This window comes from Halichoeres trimaculatus, unplaced genomic scaffold (assembly GCF_033239565.1).
Source record: "Halichoeres trimaculatus isolate MK-OKI-2021-1 unplaced genomic scaffold, fHalTri1.1 fHalTri1_scaffold_11, whole genome shotgun sequence".
Taxonomy (NCBI): domain Eukaryota; kingdom Metazoa; phylum Chordata; class Actinopteri; order Labriformes; family Labridae; genus Halichoeres; species Halichoeres trimaculatus.
Window position 1 is genome coordinate 6,470,503 of NW_027437189.1, and position 13,395 is coordinate 6,483,897.

At 41.1% G+C, this 13,395-nt stretch overlaps 1 protein-coding gene across 1 annotated transcript in view; it reads left to right on the top strand.

The window, feature by feature from the left end:
• LOC141799949 (plexin-A2-like) overlaps positions 1 to 13,395 on the top strand; it is a 308,159-nt gene that overhangs the window by 40,551 nt on the left and 254,213 nt on the right. Inside the window, exon 3 of the mRNA XM_074682379.1 lies at positions 8,003 to 8,185. Coding sequence (XP_074538480.1) covers positions 8,003 to 8,185 — 183 coding nt within the window. The remainder of the gene's footprint in view (positions 1 to 8,002; positions 8,186 to 13,395) is intronic.

Sequence of the window (13,395 nt, forward strand, 5' to 3'; positions counted from 1 at the left end):
TAAAAGCAGGATCTCATTTTTTCGCATGTTTGGAATTTGTTTTCTCTCTGAGCTGCAATCAGCTCCCAATCAACAAGAGAATCATTCCTCTTCAGCATATTTGAAGCTCAAAATTCTGCCACAGTACAGCAAATCCACAGCTCCTCTTATTCTTTCAAATAAGAAACAAAAACTGCAGATACTTCAGATTTTTGGGGCAGATGTTTTGACAAAAATAAACACAGCAGTCCTAAGTAGATGCTTTTGATTCCTGCGTATAGCATACTCTTATTAAACCACTCTTCATGTGATTACGTGAAATTCTTTTGCATCTGATATCACACAACAAGTGTTTTTCAATAAGAGATATTCTCCATTTAATTTATTTTCATTGGCAGCCTTCAAAGCGATAAGACTTTCCTCGAGCACAATACAAACAAACAAACTCAACCCTACTAGAACGAAGAGAAAAAAGCAGCCACGGAGGAGGGGGTGGTGTACTCTGATTCTCGCATAGATCACACACAGCAGTCTTTTCCCTCTGAAATTCCCAATTATCCTATAACACAGCGCCGTGTATCGCTTACATGTTGTCAAGTAGAATTAAGTTTCTTGATATTCCTTCTTTCCCAGGAGGCAGCAGTCCTCTGTGCTTTCATTCTGTAATTGCTAATAAGAATTTAAGAATATTAAGAATTAATGACTAGCTAAGTATGACTAGTGAGTTACAGTATGGGTGTGTGTATCTGCGTGTATGAAGGACAGAGTGCTATGCTGTAGCTCTCAGTGTGTTTAATGATATCCCTGTCCTCATGATAATGAGAGCCACTGATCAGCTTCCTTTGTTGCTAATCCCCCAGGTCTCCAAATTGACCACTCTTATTACAATCAGTAAATTCCCCATTAGCACAATGTCAGAGGTGATTGTCAGGAGGAGGGAGACATTATCTCAAGCTAACGCGTTGGGTTTTATTAGCTCCGCCGAGACGGGATAGAAGAAGTAACATAAGTGAAGGATGAATGATAGATAGTGAGCACATTGCAACAAAAAGTCTTGAGATTGGGAGGCTTTTTTTGTCCTTGAGAGCTGAATTCACAAACCTTTTTCTGTTTTCTTTTAAAGATTCACTAATTATCCAAGTGTGCTTAAAGTCATGCCAGAAATTGATCATGATACAGGCAGCTGTTGTCCTCTTTAGCTCAAGTTGGGAAGTTTGTGTGCTGTTGTAAAATCACTGTAAAGTGTTAAAGGCTAACAAATTTGATAGCCTAAAGGAGAGTCAGCTACAGCTAACTTTAGCATCTAGCCATTTACAAATAACACTACTCTTAGCAATGAAGCAGCTAACATTAAGAAGAAAAGTAAGGATATAGATAGTTACGTTTGGTCACTCATTTGAGCTCAAAGCTAATTTTTTTACAATAAATACCTAAAGTAAATATATGTATCTTAACATTTTAGCCAAAGAAACAACTTTTGAGGATTAATCCACTTACTTGATGTAATTGTTAGCTAGGAAGCAGGGGTAAGCCAATAGGTTCACATCTGTACATTGTTCACTTCAAGATAATTTATTCAATATACCTTTATGGAGACTTATCAAAAGCTAACTAGCATTACTTTATAACTACACTGTTAGCTAAGTAGTGTTTAGCTGATATTAACAATAAAGCTAATAATAACAATTAACACTGTAAATAAAGAGCATCTTAGTATTGTCAGTTCAAGATAATGTATGTGATAATACATTAGGAAGACTTAGCAATGCACAGATAGCATTTAGCCGTTTGTTTATAATGTTACAGTGAGCTTGAAAGTAAAGGTAAGCTAAGCTATTAACAGCCAAAGTATATTCACATTTTCAGTTCAAGATAACACATTTGTGAACCAATAAATGAGTCAGCAACAACTTATTATCATTTAGACATTTACTTGCTAATGTTGCTGTTAGGTAGCTAGCTAGGAAGTTGCAGAAAGCTAATAGAAACAATATACACTGGAAATTAAGATTAGCATCCCAACTGTTTTAGTTCAAGAAAACACATTTGATTTACCAGTGATGCCTAAGTAGCATTTAGCAGTTTACTTGATGATATTTATGCTAGCTAGGAAGTGTTGCAAGCCAATTTTAACAATAAACAATGGAAGTTAGAATGGGTATCCTCACACTTTCAGCTCAAGACAACATATTTTATAACCTACTAGAGAAAATCATCTGGCTGATTTTGTTAGCCATTTCCTCAATAATGTAAGGTAGGAAGCAGGGGTAAGCTAATATTAACAATAAACACTGGAAATAAAATGTTACTTCCATATTAACATCTGATAGTGAGCTGATCAGTGAGTGAGATATCTAACAGATTATTTGCTGGTAGTTTCTTTTTAAGTTTTTTAAGCTAAAAAAAAATGTAGTGAACCAGAAAGCAGTTGTTTGCTAGCATTAGCTTTCCTAAAGTAGTTAATTATCAAATATGCTTTGACGGTATTAGCTTTTATAACTTGAAAGATGCTATAAAAGACCTCGTCATGGCTAATGTAATGTCAGCTAGGAAGAAGTGCAACATTAGCTTGGTAATAGTTTATTTCTACTTTTAGCTGCTTTTAGCTGCAGCTTGAAAATACAGTTAGACATTGCCTCAGATTTTCCGGCCAATAAAAGTTTGCTTCCCTCTTTGACATTAAACATCGAAGCTTTATATGTGTAATCACAGAGATAAGAAGATGTGAAATGCAGCTGTAAAACCATGTCCTCACACTCATTGAGCAGGCAATAAATCCATAGTGTAATATGGATTATGCAAATGGATGTCGACGCTTGAACAACTCTTAGAGCCCGTACAAACAACATTTAAATACTGGATATGTCGAGCATGCTCACATTGTCTGCCTGCTGTGAAATCCCCGACTCATGCCATGTGGCTTCTTTGAATGGCACACATACTTTTTAAAGTACCTGCACCCAAATTTCTGTGTGCTGTATTTTTAGAGCCCAAATGCCAGAGATCCATCAGCGATGTGAGGTGAATCAAGGTTAGCGTATCCAAAGGGAGAGTTTCTGCTGAAATGTTAACTGTATCCTGTTTGGTATCTGAGTAAATCCCACAGCTTCTTTTTTTCCCTCTGGTGTGTTGCTAGCAGCAGGTAGCCAGTGAACTCAAAAAGTGGATAACCTTAATTACACCCTAAGTTTTCATTTCGAGCTTGCAGACGTTTTACCGTGCGTACGCTCACACGCAGGCCAAAGCTACGGCTGGGAACGGATCTGAAGCTGAGCCAGGGGATTCAGACACAGCAGCCAATCAAAGATTTATCACCCAGCCGTCCAGCCTTCTGCCATCTGGAGATTCGCACCATCTCTGTAGTCACTCCCGAAAAGAAGGGGAGAGAAGACAGAAAGCCATGACGGGAGTCTCTGTATCAGGCTGTCTCTCTTTGACTAACACTATCATCCTGTCTCGCCTTTGTGCTCATGCCCTAACGACTAATTAACCAGTCGTGAGAGCAGAGGGGAGCTAGTATTGATAACACTGACGTACCCTGGGAGGGAATCTCTGCGAGCTGATATCCTGTCACATCCAATTCATCCTTCATTCAAATTCAACCCCAAATGGAAAAACTGAAGTCATTGTTTAACAAGATTATATGGCCTACGATTGAAAACAGTTTTTTCAGCGCAGATTAAATATCATACTGCATTGTGAGACACTTGATAAGGCTTAATCACACAGTCTATTTTTGTCTCACCAAAGCTCTGCTGCAGATAACCAGCGTAATTTGTATCACATGAAACCGAATGAGACACGGCAAATCTATGTTTCTTCACTACTTGTGAGATTTCTGATAAGACAGGGCAAAAAAAAAAATCCCCCAAAACTAATCTGCAACTAGGTGAAGAAGAAAACTCAACCGCATGGAGGCCGGGGGGATTTGATTTGGCTGCCAAGTCTGCTTAGCACACATCATCTAAACAATCTAGATGTAATCAGAACCAAATGCTTTGGGGCCAAACAGACCGTACGTCGAAAAAGCTAAATGCATTTAAGGGAGTAGCTATTGATAAGCTAATGTCTCGAACTGGAGGCTGTTTCTCAAGGCTCTCCCTCATGATCCATTGTGTGTGACCATGTCTAATCGGCATATATTTAAAAGCATTAAGCTGTTATATATGGTACATTTGATTCTGTAACCACGAGAGAGCATAATATGGTAAGCTCTTTCCCTGGTTTGGATGCTGCAGTGGAGTACCCTTTAGCATGCTGAGCTATTCTGGTCAAAGGAAATAAAGGAAATGCCATAAAGTGGGGGGCGTGACTGTAAGCGCCGAGGCGATTATTCCCCGTCAGCATTATTGCTCTTACTCCGCTCATGAAAATCTGTGTACAGTAGTACTGAGGGGTTTTACAGCCATGGAGTGCAGTGTGCAGGGAGAAGCTGATATGCCTCCCAGAGTTGAAAGTGTCACTCAGCATAGTCTGCTTACAGCATCCTGACAGGGACAGAGACTGAGAACGAGGGAGAAAAAAGACAGACGAGGAATGGATGGAGTGACAGACTGAGAATTAATGAGTTGAGGTTAAAGAGAAGAAGATAACTTCAAAGAGAAAAACAGGAAACTGTTTCTGAGGAAGAGTGTAGCGTATATGCTATCGTTGGGGGAAGTAGTGCTGGGATTCAGCCTGCCTGGACGTCTCACTTCACTCCTCATGGCACTTTGAGGCCACTGCCACTCAGACTGTGTCAGCTGAACTGATTCAACACTTGACCACTGACTTGCATCTCACCAGTTCCTGTTTAATTTGAGTTAAGCTACAAGGTTACTGTTTAAACTCCACCTTAAAAAGGCTGTGAGGAGTTCAAAAGTGATGCCTGATTGTAATCCACACTTAAAAATGAGATTACCAGCGCCAACACTACTGGTTAAAGGTTATTTTAAGCATTTTTTTGAGCTTCCTGACTGGGTAGACCAGGATTGGATTCATTTACAGCACATCTAGGTCTCTATGACAACACCACGCCAGCTGACGAAGTTTAGTAGAGAGAAGAGATCGATTTCTTTGACTAATTTTGTAGTGATGGTGGACACTGGAGCCAAACTGTCGGACAGAAAAAGGACAGAAGAGCAGAAGAAAACTAAAAAGGAGAGCGGGGAGAGAGGGATACAGCCTGAGCTAAAGGCAAACTAGCCTTAGCTTGGGCTGTATCATAATATCATACATAACACAGGGGCTAAACTGTTTGTGGTAATGTTGACTCAAACCCACAGTCAGCAGTTATTCTGCAGTGGTCTGTTCAAACTTGAGAGTCTATCAATAAAATGAAGAGTGAGGTTACGTTAGCTCTGATTGGTAGATGACTGGCAGGACATAGCTAACCAGGATTTACTAACATTACACATTAAAGACATGTCTTAGAGCACCAAGTGGTTGGCTGCGCTAAATATAAACAGCTACTAAACTCTTACAAACTGACAGTGTTAACTTGTTGTCACATTAGCCTACAGATACGTCGGAGCACGGGGCTAACATAAAGCCGGCTGCTACAACGTTAGCTTGATGTCACGTTTTAAACCGTATCGCTACGTACTGAATAATACCTTACCTTGGCGCGTTGTATCTAGTAAAAAGTTGTCTTGAACAAAGAAAATTTTTTTGGATCCAATCTCCATTTAATTCCAAAACAAACATCTCGCTAAAAGTAATTTACGACAGTGTGTGGAGACCCCAGGCCACAAGGTGGCGAGGGAGTGCAATTAAAACAGATCCTCCTCATAACATCTTCAAAGGCCTGATTAAATGAGAAAGTGGAAGCAAAATCTTTTGCAGAGGTGTGCATATGAAAACACTCCCCTTCCTCAAGCTGTTTTGTGTTATTTTGTAACGACAGCGCCAGCTGCTAATATTGAACCGCTTCAACTATGTCAGAGACATGCTGGTATCACTTGGGATAGGCATTTCAAGGAGAAATACTACTAGTTTGTCAAATAGCACCCTGTAGAACTAGGGCAACAGGGCTCTAATTTAATGACCATGCAAAGTTGCAGTAAGCTAGTTAGATATGATTATGGTCTATTTAGTTTTACTTTTGATTTTTTTATGTTTTTGAAGAACTTCCCAGAACTCTTTGGTGCTGCAAAAGTCTCCGTGTTTTTTTGTTGTTGTTGTTTTTTTTATATTCAGGTCCAGAAAACATTATTTACCCCAAGGGCAATTCACTTTTATCAGTCTATCCAGACCAAAAAAGGCCAGAGTATGCCAGAGCCAATAAATAAACTATCAATAAACAGTCAGTACATTGATAAAAAAACATTGACTACTGTTCAGGTTTATCAGCCTAATGGCAAAACGAATAAAGATGTGGAATAATGGACTGTTTTCCCACGGGGTGCTATAAAGCGGTGACCAGAGGGCAATAAAGTGAACTCAGATGACAGAATGTGCTCATGTTGGAAAATTATTTAGCTTTTCAGACCATCTGTTTCTCCCCCTTTCTGCTCGAACTTGTTTTACAGGAAACCTAAACTTATTCTTTCTTATGTTAAATTGAATTTTTTATATGAAATGGCAAAAAAAACAGCATTGGTTTTATCGTATTGCAGCCTGGGGCTGGTAAAATCACTCGAAAAAGCTACAGTATTTTAGATGAGAAAACTGTCTTTAAAAATTCTCTTTAGGTCTAAAGTAAAGCAGAACAAACCATCCAGTTGTCTTTGTCTTGTCTTTATTCTCATGCAAGAAGGAGCAGGCAGAGGATCAGCCTCTGGCTGCTTATATACAGTAGGATATACAAGAGGATGCCATACAGTTCATCTGGAGGTCAACGGAATCACAAGTTTCACAAGTTCGTGGCATTTTTCATTTTTATTTCATGTCAGATTTCATGCTGAGCGCAGCTGAATGCTTCCCTTATCAAATCAGTGTTATGAGTTGCTTCCTGTACAGTATACAAGCCACTTCCCCCATGAAACAAGCGGCTGATACAATGAACTTTACAGTAATAGTCACATAAACGTTTCAATTTTTATCATTAAATGATCACTTGAATATTTGAAAATCTAGACTCACCTCAGTTGTCATTTTAGTTGTAAGACTTTTACTGTCTTGGCACAGTGCTCCCCAAAATTATTTTGGTGTTTTTCCGCCTCTACATCCTCCCCTCACATCTGTTCCCCTCAATTTCTTCTCTTGTTGGTCTTGTTTGCCACTTTCGGTCATATAATTGTACCAGTTTTTATTTCATTTGGTTTCATAACCTGTTAAACAAATAATCATAGTATTTTACACTAAGATACACATCAAATTTCCCTAAACACTGCAGTCAAACTTAATGAGACTCGATGGTAGTTATTATTTTCTAATGAATGCGTAAACACAGTTCGTTGCATCCTCTCCGCTCACGTGCATATTTCAGCGTTGCATGCTCATCTGGCAGTGTTTTTTTCCGGAGCTCATAGTTATCATGCGGTCTGTGTCTTCCTGCAGAGGTGTGATGATAGGCCGGGGTAATGAGCCACGGTGAGAGCAAGGTGGAGCTCAGTCAGGCAGAGCTGAAACATGTCTGCCAAGTGGAACAGAAAGGCAAACGTTTGTCTGGCTGAGAGACTCGTCCGCACACCTCCACCTCGCTCTGACCTCCCCCTGTCTCCCTGTCTGCCTCAGACTCACCTCCCTCACCCCCTTCAGACGCTCTCTGACACTGCTGCTATTTCCACAACTTTGACCATCGCTCTCAGTCTCAGTCTGTCACCTTCATCCTTCCTCCTTCCTGAGCTGTCTTCTTCTATAACGCTCTGCGTCGCAGCCTCTCAGCTCTCCAGATGTCTTATTCCCTAAGTTGTTTCTATTTCTGTCCTTCCCTCCTCTTGCCGTACATTTCATGTCAAGGGTTTCTATGTATACTGTGACACATTTGTCTCAAAGTCATGATCACCTTTTTCTTTATTTGAATTAAGTTTCACTTTCTTTTGGCTGTATTTTAAAATTCCTTCTATAACCTCAGTTCTTCTCTCTCTCTCTCTGTCTGTAGCCGGTGCCAATTGACGACTCTTTCTGCGGTTTGGACATCAACCAGCCGCTCGGTGGGTCTCAGCTGGTGACAGGTCACACTCTCTACACTGAGACTCGGGACCGCATGACTTCTGTCACCTCCTACGTCTACAACGGCTACTGTGTCGCCTTTGTCGGCACAAAGAGTGGACGTCTAAAGAAGGTGAGTCCAACTCCTTTCCTCTTCTTCCTCGCTTCCTTCTTCTCTCTTTGTCGCTGTGAGACTGAAGACTCGGGCTGTCCAGCGGTCCACAGGGCACAGACGTTGTGAAGTGGTCCTATTTCCATGCAGATGGATCATGGTCACAGGGAACTTATCTCCTTAATATTTAATGCCTGCTGTCAAAGCGTCTGAGAGGGCTAATGTGCGATGGCCGGCTCACTGTAGTGGTCATTACCACTTCCTTGTTAAGCGAGCTCCGGTGTCGCAGTGTTGAATAACCTGCACAGGCCCATTAATTTTAATAGGCACCTTTCTGCCGGTGGCCCACAGAGAGGCAAAAGAGAAAGCCGTCCACAGCGCTAAAGCAGCTAGCCTTGGTAAGAGAATACACACGCCACAGAGGGGTTAAGGGCTGCTGGCCAGTTAATAATGATATATTTTCCACCTCAGCCACAGGGACGAAGGTATTAGAGGAGATTTCTTGCTGACAGAATTAAACGGTAAAGAAAGGGAGTAGTTCTCCCCTGCTTTAGTCGATATGAGGAGTGAGTGAGAGTGAGATAGTGTATGAAAAGAAAGTCAGTTTTAATGATTTTTAACTATAAAATGATCATTTTGTGTTATTTCTAGCACTGTGTGTCATATTTGAACGATAAGTCTTGCGTTTCCTGACTATTGGTGTGTGTGCTGTTGGCTTTTATAGCAATGCTACTATCTGAATCCATCATGCCTGGCTCTGGTTGTAATTATAGACTGCCTAAGAACGTCAATGCAGACTTGATGATGTCACCATAGACTGTAAAATAATGGACGTCATCTTGTTCAGCTTGAAGTGAGGTCACCACAAAATTTGCTCCCCCTGGTGGCTGGCTGCAGTATAGGTAAAAAAAATCTGTCTCTCCAGTCATTCCAGATGGGCTGTGGTCAAACTTTAAAAAATTTAAACACCTCATAGTTTCTCACATCCGATTGTTGTGGGGATTTGAAGATATTATTTGTCTGCCTTGTATTCAGGTTCCCTTTTTTTCCGAAAATGTTCATTTTCATTAGTAATAAGAGGTTAAAAACGAGGTTTTATTCATGACGTTTAACGATGATTGACAACTGACGTTTTTGTGTATTTTTTCGGGGTTTGTAAAATATGTCGGGAGGTCGAGTCAAGAAGTGAAAAATCTCTCGAAAGAAAAAAATGTTTACTATCTTTGTCACCTGGCTCCACTCAAATTTTCCCAGAGTCACAGACACTTTGTTAGATATGATGACTCAACATAACTTTTTACACTTGTTGCAAAGAGGTGGAGTTGAGTTGGATTTTCAGCTCCTAAACCACGGCCACCTTACCGCCATTTTATCCACACTCTGATTATTTAGATTTTATTTAGCATATGTGAATAATTAAAGAGGCATGTACTCAAAATAAGACTACATAAAACTGAAATCTTATCAAGTGTTTTTGTCTTAAATTAAGTAAAATTTGTCATATTATACTCAATTAAAGCCACATTTAACTTATGAGTCCAGAAAAATGTCTTGTTTTGAGTTATTTAAAGAAAGAAATAAGGTCTGAATTGCTTTTATCAAGTAAGAAAAAAATCTTTTGAAAAAATTTGCTCAAACTCAAATAATGTCTCAATACTAGTAACTTCAGACCTCATTTTTGTCTTTGAATAACTTGAAAGAAGACATTTTTCTGGACTGGTCAGGTGAATTTGGCTCATATTAAATCTAAAAATACATTTTATACTAAATGAGACAAAAACACTTGATACGATTTCAGTTTTTTGCAGTGTATGTCATGAAAAAAGACTGTACATGTTTTAAGTTTTTTTTTTACATAGTACCTGATGGAGACCCTTTAACTTTTGCAACCAGCCTCAAGTGGACACTTGAGGAACTGCACTGTTTTGAATTTTTACTTTGGTTTCAATTTTCGACTGCAAAGGTTGTCACTCTATGTTGATGATCACCTTACCTCAACTTTCAAAAACTGAAAAGACTGAAAGACTGAAAGACTGAAAGAGTTTATCCATAACTGGTCCAAATCATTGGTGATTTAATTATAAACAATAATTTGGTAACAATTAATATAATATAATATTCTGCCATGGCCATATTTATCACAGTTTTTGCCCAACACTTTGTCTTACATACTGAGGGTTCCTCCATTTGGACAGCTGGTTGAGGGATTTGTCAGTATTCACTTGGCTCCTCCTCGCATGGGGCTGCCTGTTGGAGTGACAGCAGGAGTGTGTCACTGAGCCGTAACTGGCTCACACTCTCGTCCCTCCCCCTTCTAACAGCTGCATGAGGCTCAGTGGAAGATATTGAAAAAGGAAAGAGAGTTACTAAAACCAATCTGATACCTCTTTTGGAAAGCCTTTTGTTATCCCAGGGCTGGCATTGCAACACAAATGGCGTCTGCCTGAGTTATTTTTGGTCTCGCTTTATTCATAATTAAATCAATACACCAATCAGGCTGTGGTGGGGAGAATATTCATCCCATGTAATCCCCTGTTTGAGCTGTTTAATAATTAAGCACCTTTTGCCCACTTGGTTAAATTAGATGAGACAGAAAGGAGTGTTTTGGCTCTCGGTGCTGCTGTTGCTTGCGTATTGTTTTTATCTCCCTGCTTCTTTCCACACTCTTGTCTGTAGCCGCCGCCTGCTTTCCATCCATGCAAAATGGCTTTGCGTGCTGCTGTGTACTTAGGCTCGCTCCTCAGAGGGGCATGACTGTAACCACAGTAACGCTAACGTGAGGGGAGGACGGCACCAGGATGTGAGCAGGCGGGCACCTTACAGAATGGGCGCCATGGTCCGGTGGGCAGCACAGAGAAAAAGCAGAAACCACATCTCAGAAGATATATTCGAAAGCTCCCATTTAACGACTTTCATCTGTTTGTTTTAATGCTATCGCACTGTTATCCCCTTTTAAAGAGCACAGCATGTTCATTTTGTGATAGAATTACTCTGAATTGATCGTTGATTATACCCAGCAAGGGATGCCATTAAAAAAACGTTCAATGTTTTTAAGGTATTAGAGAAAGAATTCAGCAGTGTAAGGGGAAAAAAGTCAAAACACCACATCAGATGTCAAATAAAGACATAAAAATAGACATGTATGTTGATATTTATTGCTTGGTGCACATAGCATCTAAAAGTGGAGTTTTCTGGACTTTGTTTGAACCCCATTTGTTTGAAACCACATGGTACGGCAAGGAGCTGCTTCTTCGCTGCAAAAATTTGCATGCAGGTACAATTTTAGACGTGGCCCCGTCTTGATTTGCATGCAAGCACATGGTCCTACATGCAAGGACTCTCCACCTCATTTGCATGAATAAGGAAACGACCACAGCGAGTGTACATGCCTGCGCCAGTTTGCAGAAAAGACAGCATCATTCTTTAAACGTTGCTGATTAATCAGTAATGTTGCATGGCAGAGGAGGACAGATTTCCCAGCAGACGCTCTGCTGTCGGGAGCGTGCATGTGTTTACCTAGAGGTGTCACAGGCAGGGCAAGGGGACAGGGTGACCTGACGAGCCCCGGCTGGAGCTCCTCTGCACCAGGCTGATAAGCTCCCACAGAGCCGTGTGAGATACATAGCCGGGGATGCTTCAGGCTCCTTTCAGATCTGAGCATGACACAGCTATAGGGTGACAAGATGCTTTGCTGACGATACTCTTCTGTGCCGTCACGCCTTCCATGCAACCAAGGGAGACAGACAGGTAGGGGGAAAGAGAAGGAGGGGTGTTGTGGCTGGGGATGCAGAATGAGGAAAATAAGAAAAAAGAGTATCAAGAAGAAGAGGAGATAGATGGAAAAAGAGGAAGGTTTTGGGCAAGAGAGGAAGAGACCGTTGAAATGTGAATTTAGTGCCGCCAAAGAAACCAGGGCTGCACCGCTGCCTGTAATTGGATTGGCTCCCTTCCCAAAGAATTCCCTCCTCCCCTGCCCTCCATCTCCCGCTTCCCCATTCAATCCTGCTCCTCCCTCCCTCTCCCAACACCCTCCTGCTCTCCCTTTGGACCAGCTTGCTGTATACGCCGCTGCTTCCCAGAGCATAGCAAAGCAGGAGGGATACAGTTGGCGGATACTTATGCCTGTGGCCGGCTTTTGCATGGGCACTGATGGAGGAAGAGGGGTTAAGAGGGTGGGGGAGTTAGCAGATGCCAAGGTGAAGAGAATGCACATCCACTGGAAACAATCGCAGTACAGCTGTGAGTGGGAATTAGCACCGACACACTGGGATTGCGTATAGGGTGTGAAGTGCATGAAATTCACCGGCTGATGTAGGATCAAGCAAACAAATCCATATTTCCTAAAGTGGAGTGAAATCTTCTGCTTTGGTACAAGTGCTGTGTGGTTAATGTGTTCCCTGAGTGCCATGGGGCTTTCAGAAACGAGGAGATGACTTCTGGGTGGCACCCATGGTGGCAGTGATTGATTGTGGAGGGCAACAGATGTTCACCTCAGCAGAAAGCTTGGAGGCGGTAATCAATATTCCAGATACAGTGAAACCAGTTTGAATCAAGGCCAAACAGGACCAGGCCAACATACAGTGGGGAACAAAAGTATTGAACACATCAACCTTTTTCTCGTTACATTTATTTCCAAAGCTGCAATTCAAACAAAATTTCTACCAGACATTGGTATCAACTCAAATAATCCACACATGAAAAAAAATCACGACATTCAAGTCTATAAATAATGATTATGTGGAATAAAGTCCAATAACACAGGAAATAAGTATTGAACACACCATGGAAAGGCTGTATACTTTGGCAAGGAAATGTACCATACCACCTGAAACCTGTCAGTAATTATTACTTGAACTCCCAATTAGTGCAAACCAACATCAGCTGGGCTAGAGCAAATTGATGGTCCTATTAAAAAGGTTGTTTTTTCACCAAGAACTTAAATACAACGCACTTCATGATGGGTAAAGGCAAAGAGCTCTCTGAAGACATTTGCAACCTGATTGTTGCTCAGCATCAGAATGGAACTAGTTACAGACTTATATCAAAGCACCTGAATATTCCACTCAGCACCGTTAGGGCCAGTATTCGCAAGTGGAAGAAGCACCACCTTACCATCAACAGGCCACGCACAGGAGCTCCTTGAAGATTTCTGACCAGGGAGTCAGAAAGATAGTCAGAAGAGTACTCAACGAGCCAAGGACCACCCTGAAAGTTGCTCCAGAAAGACTTGG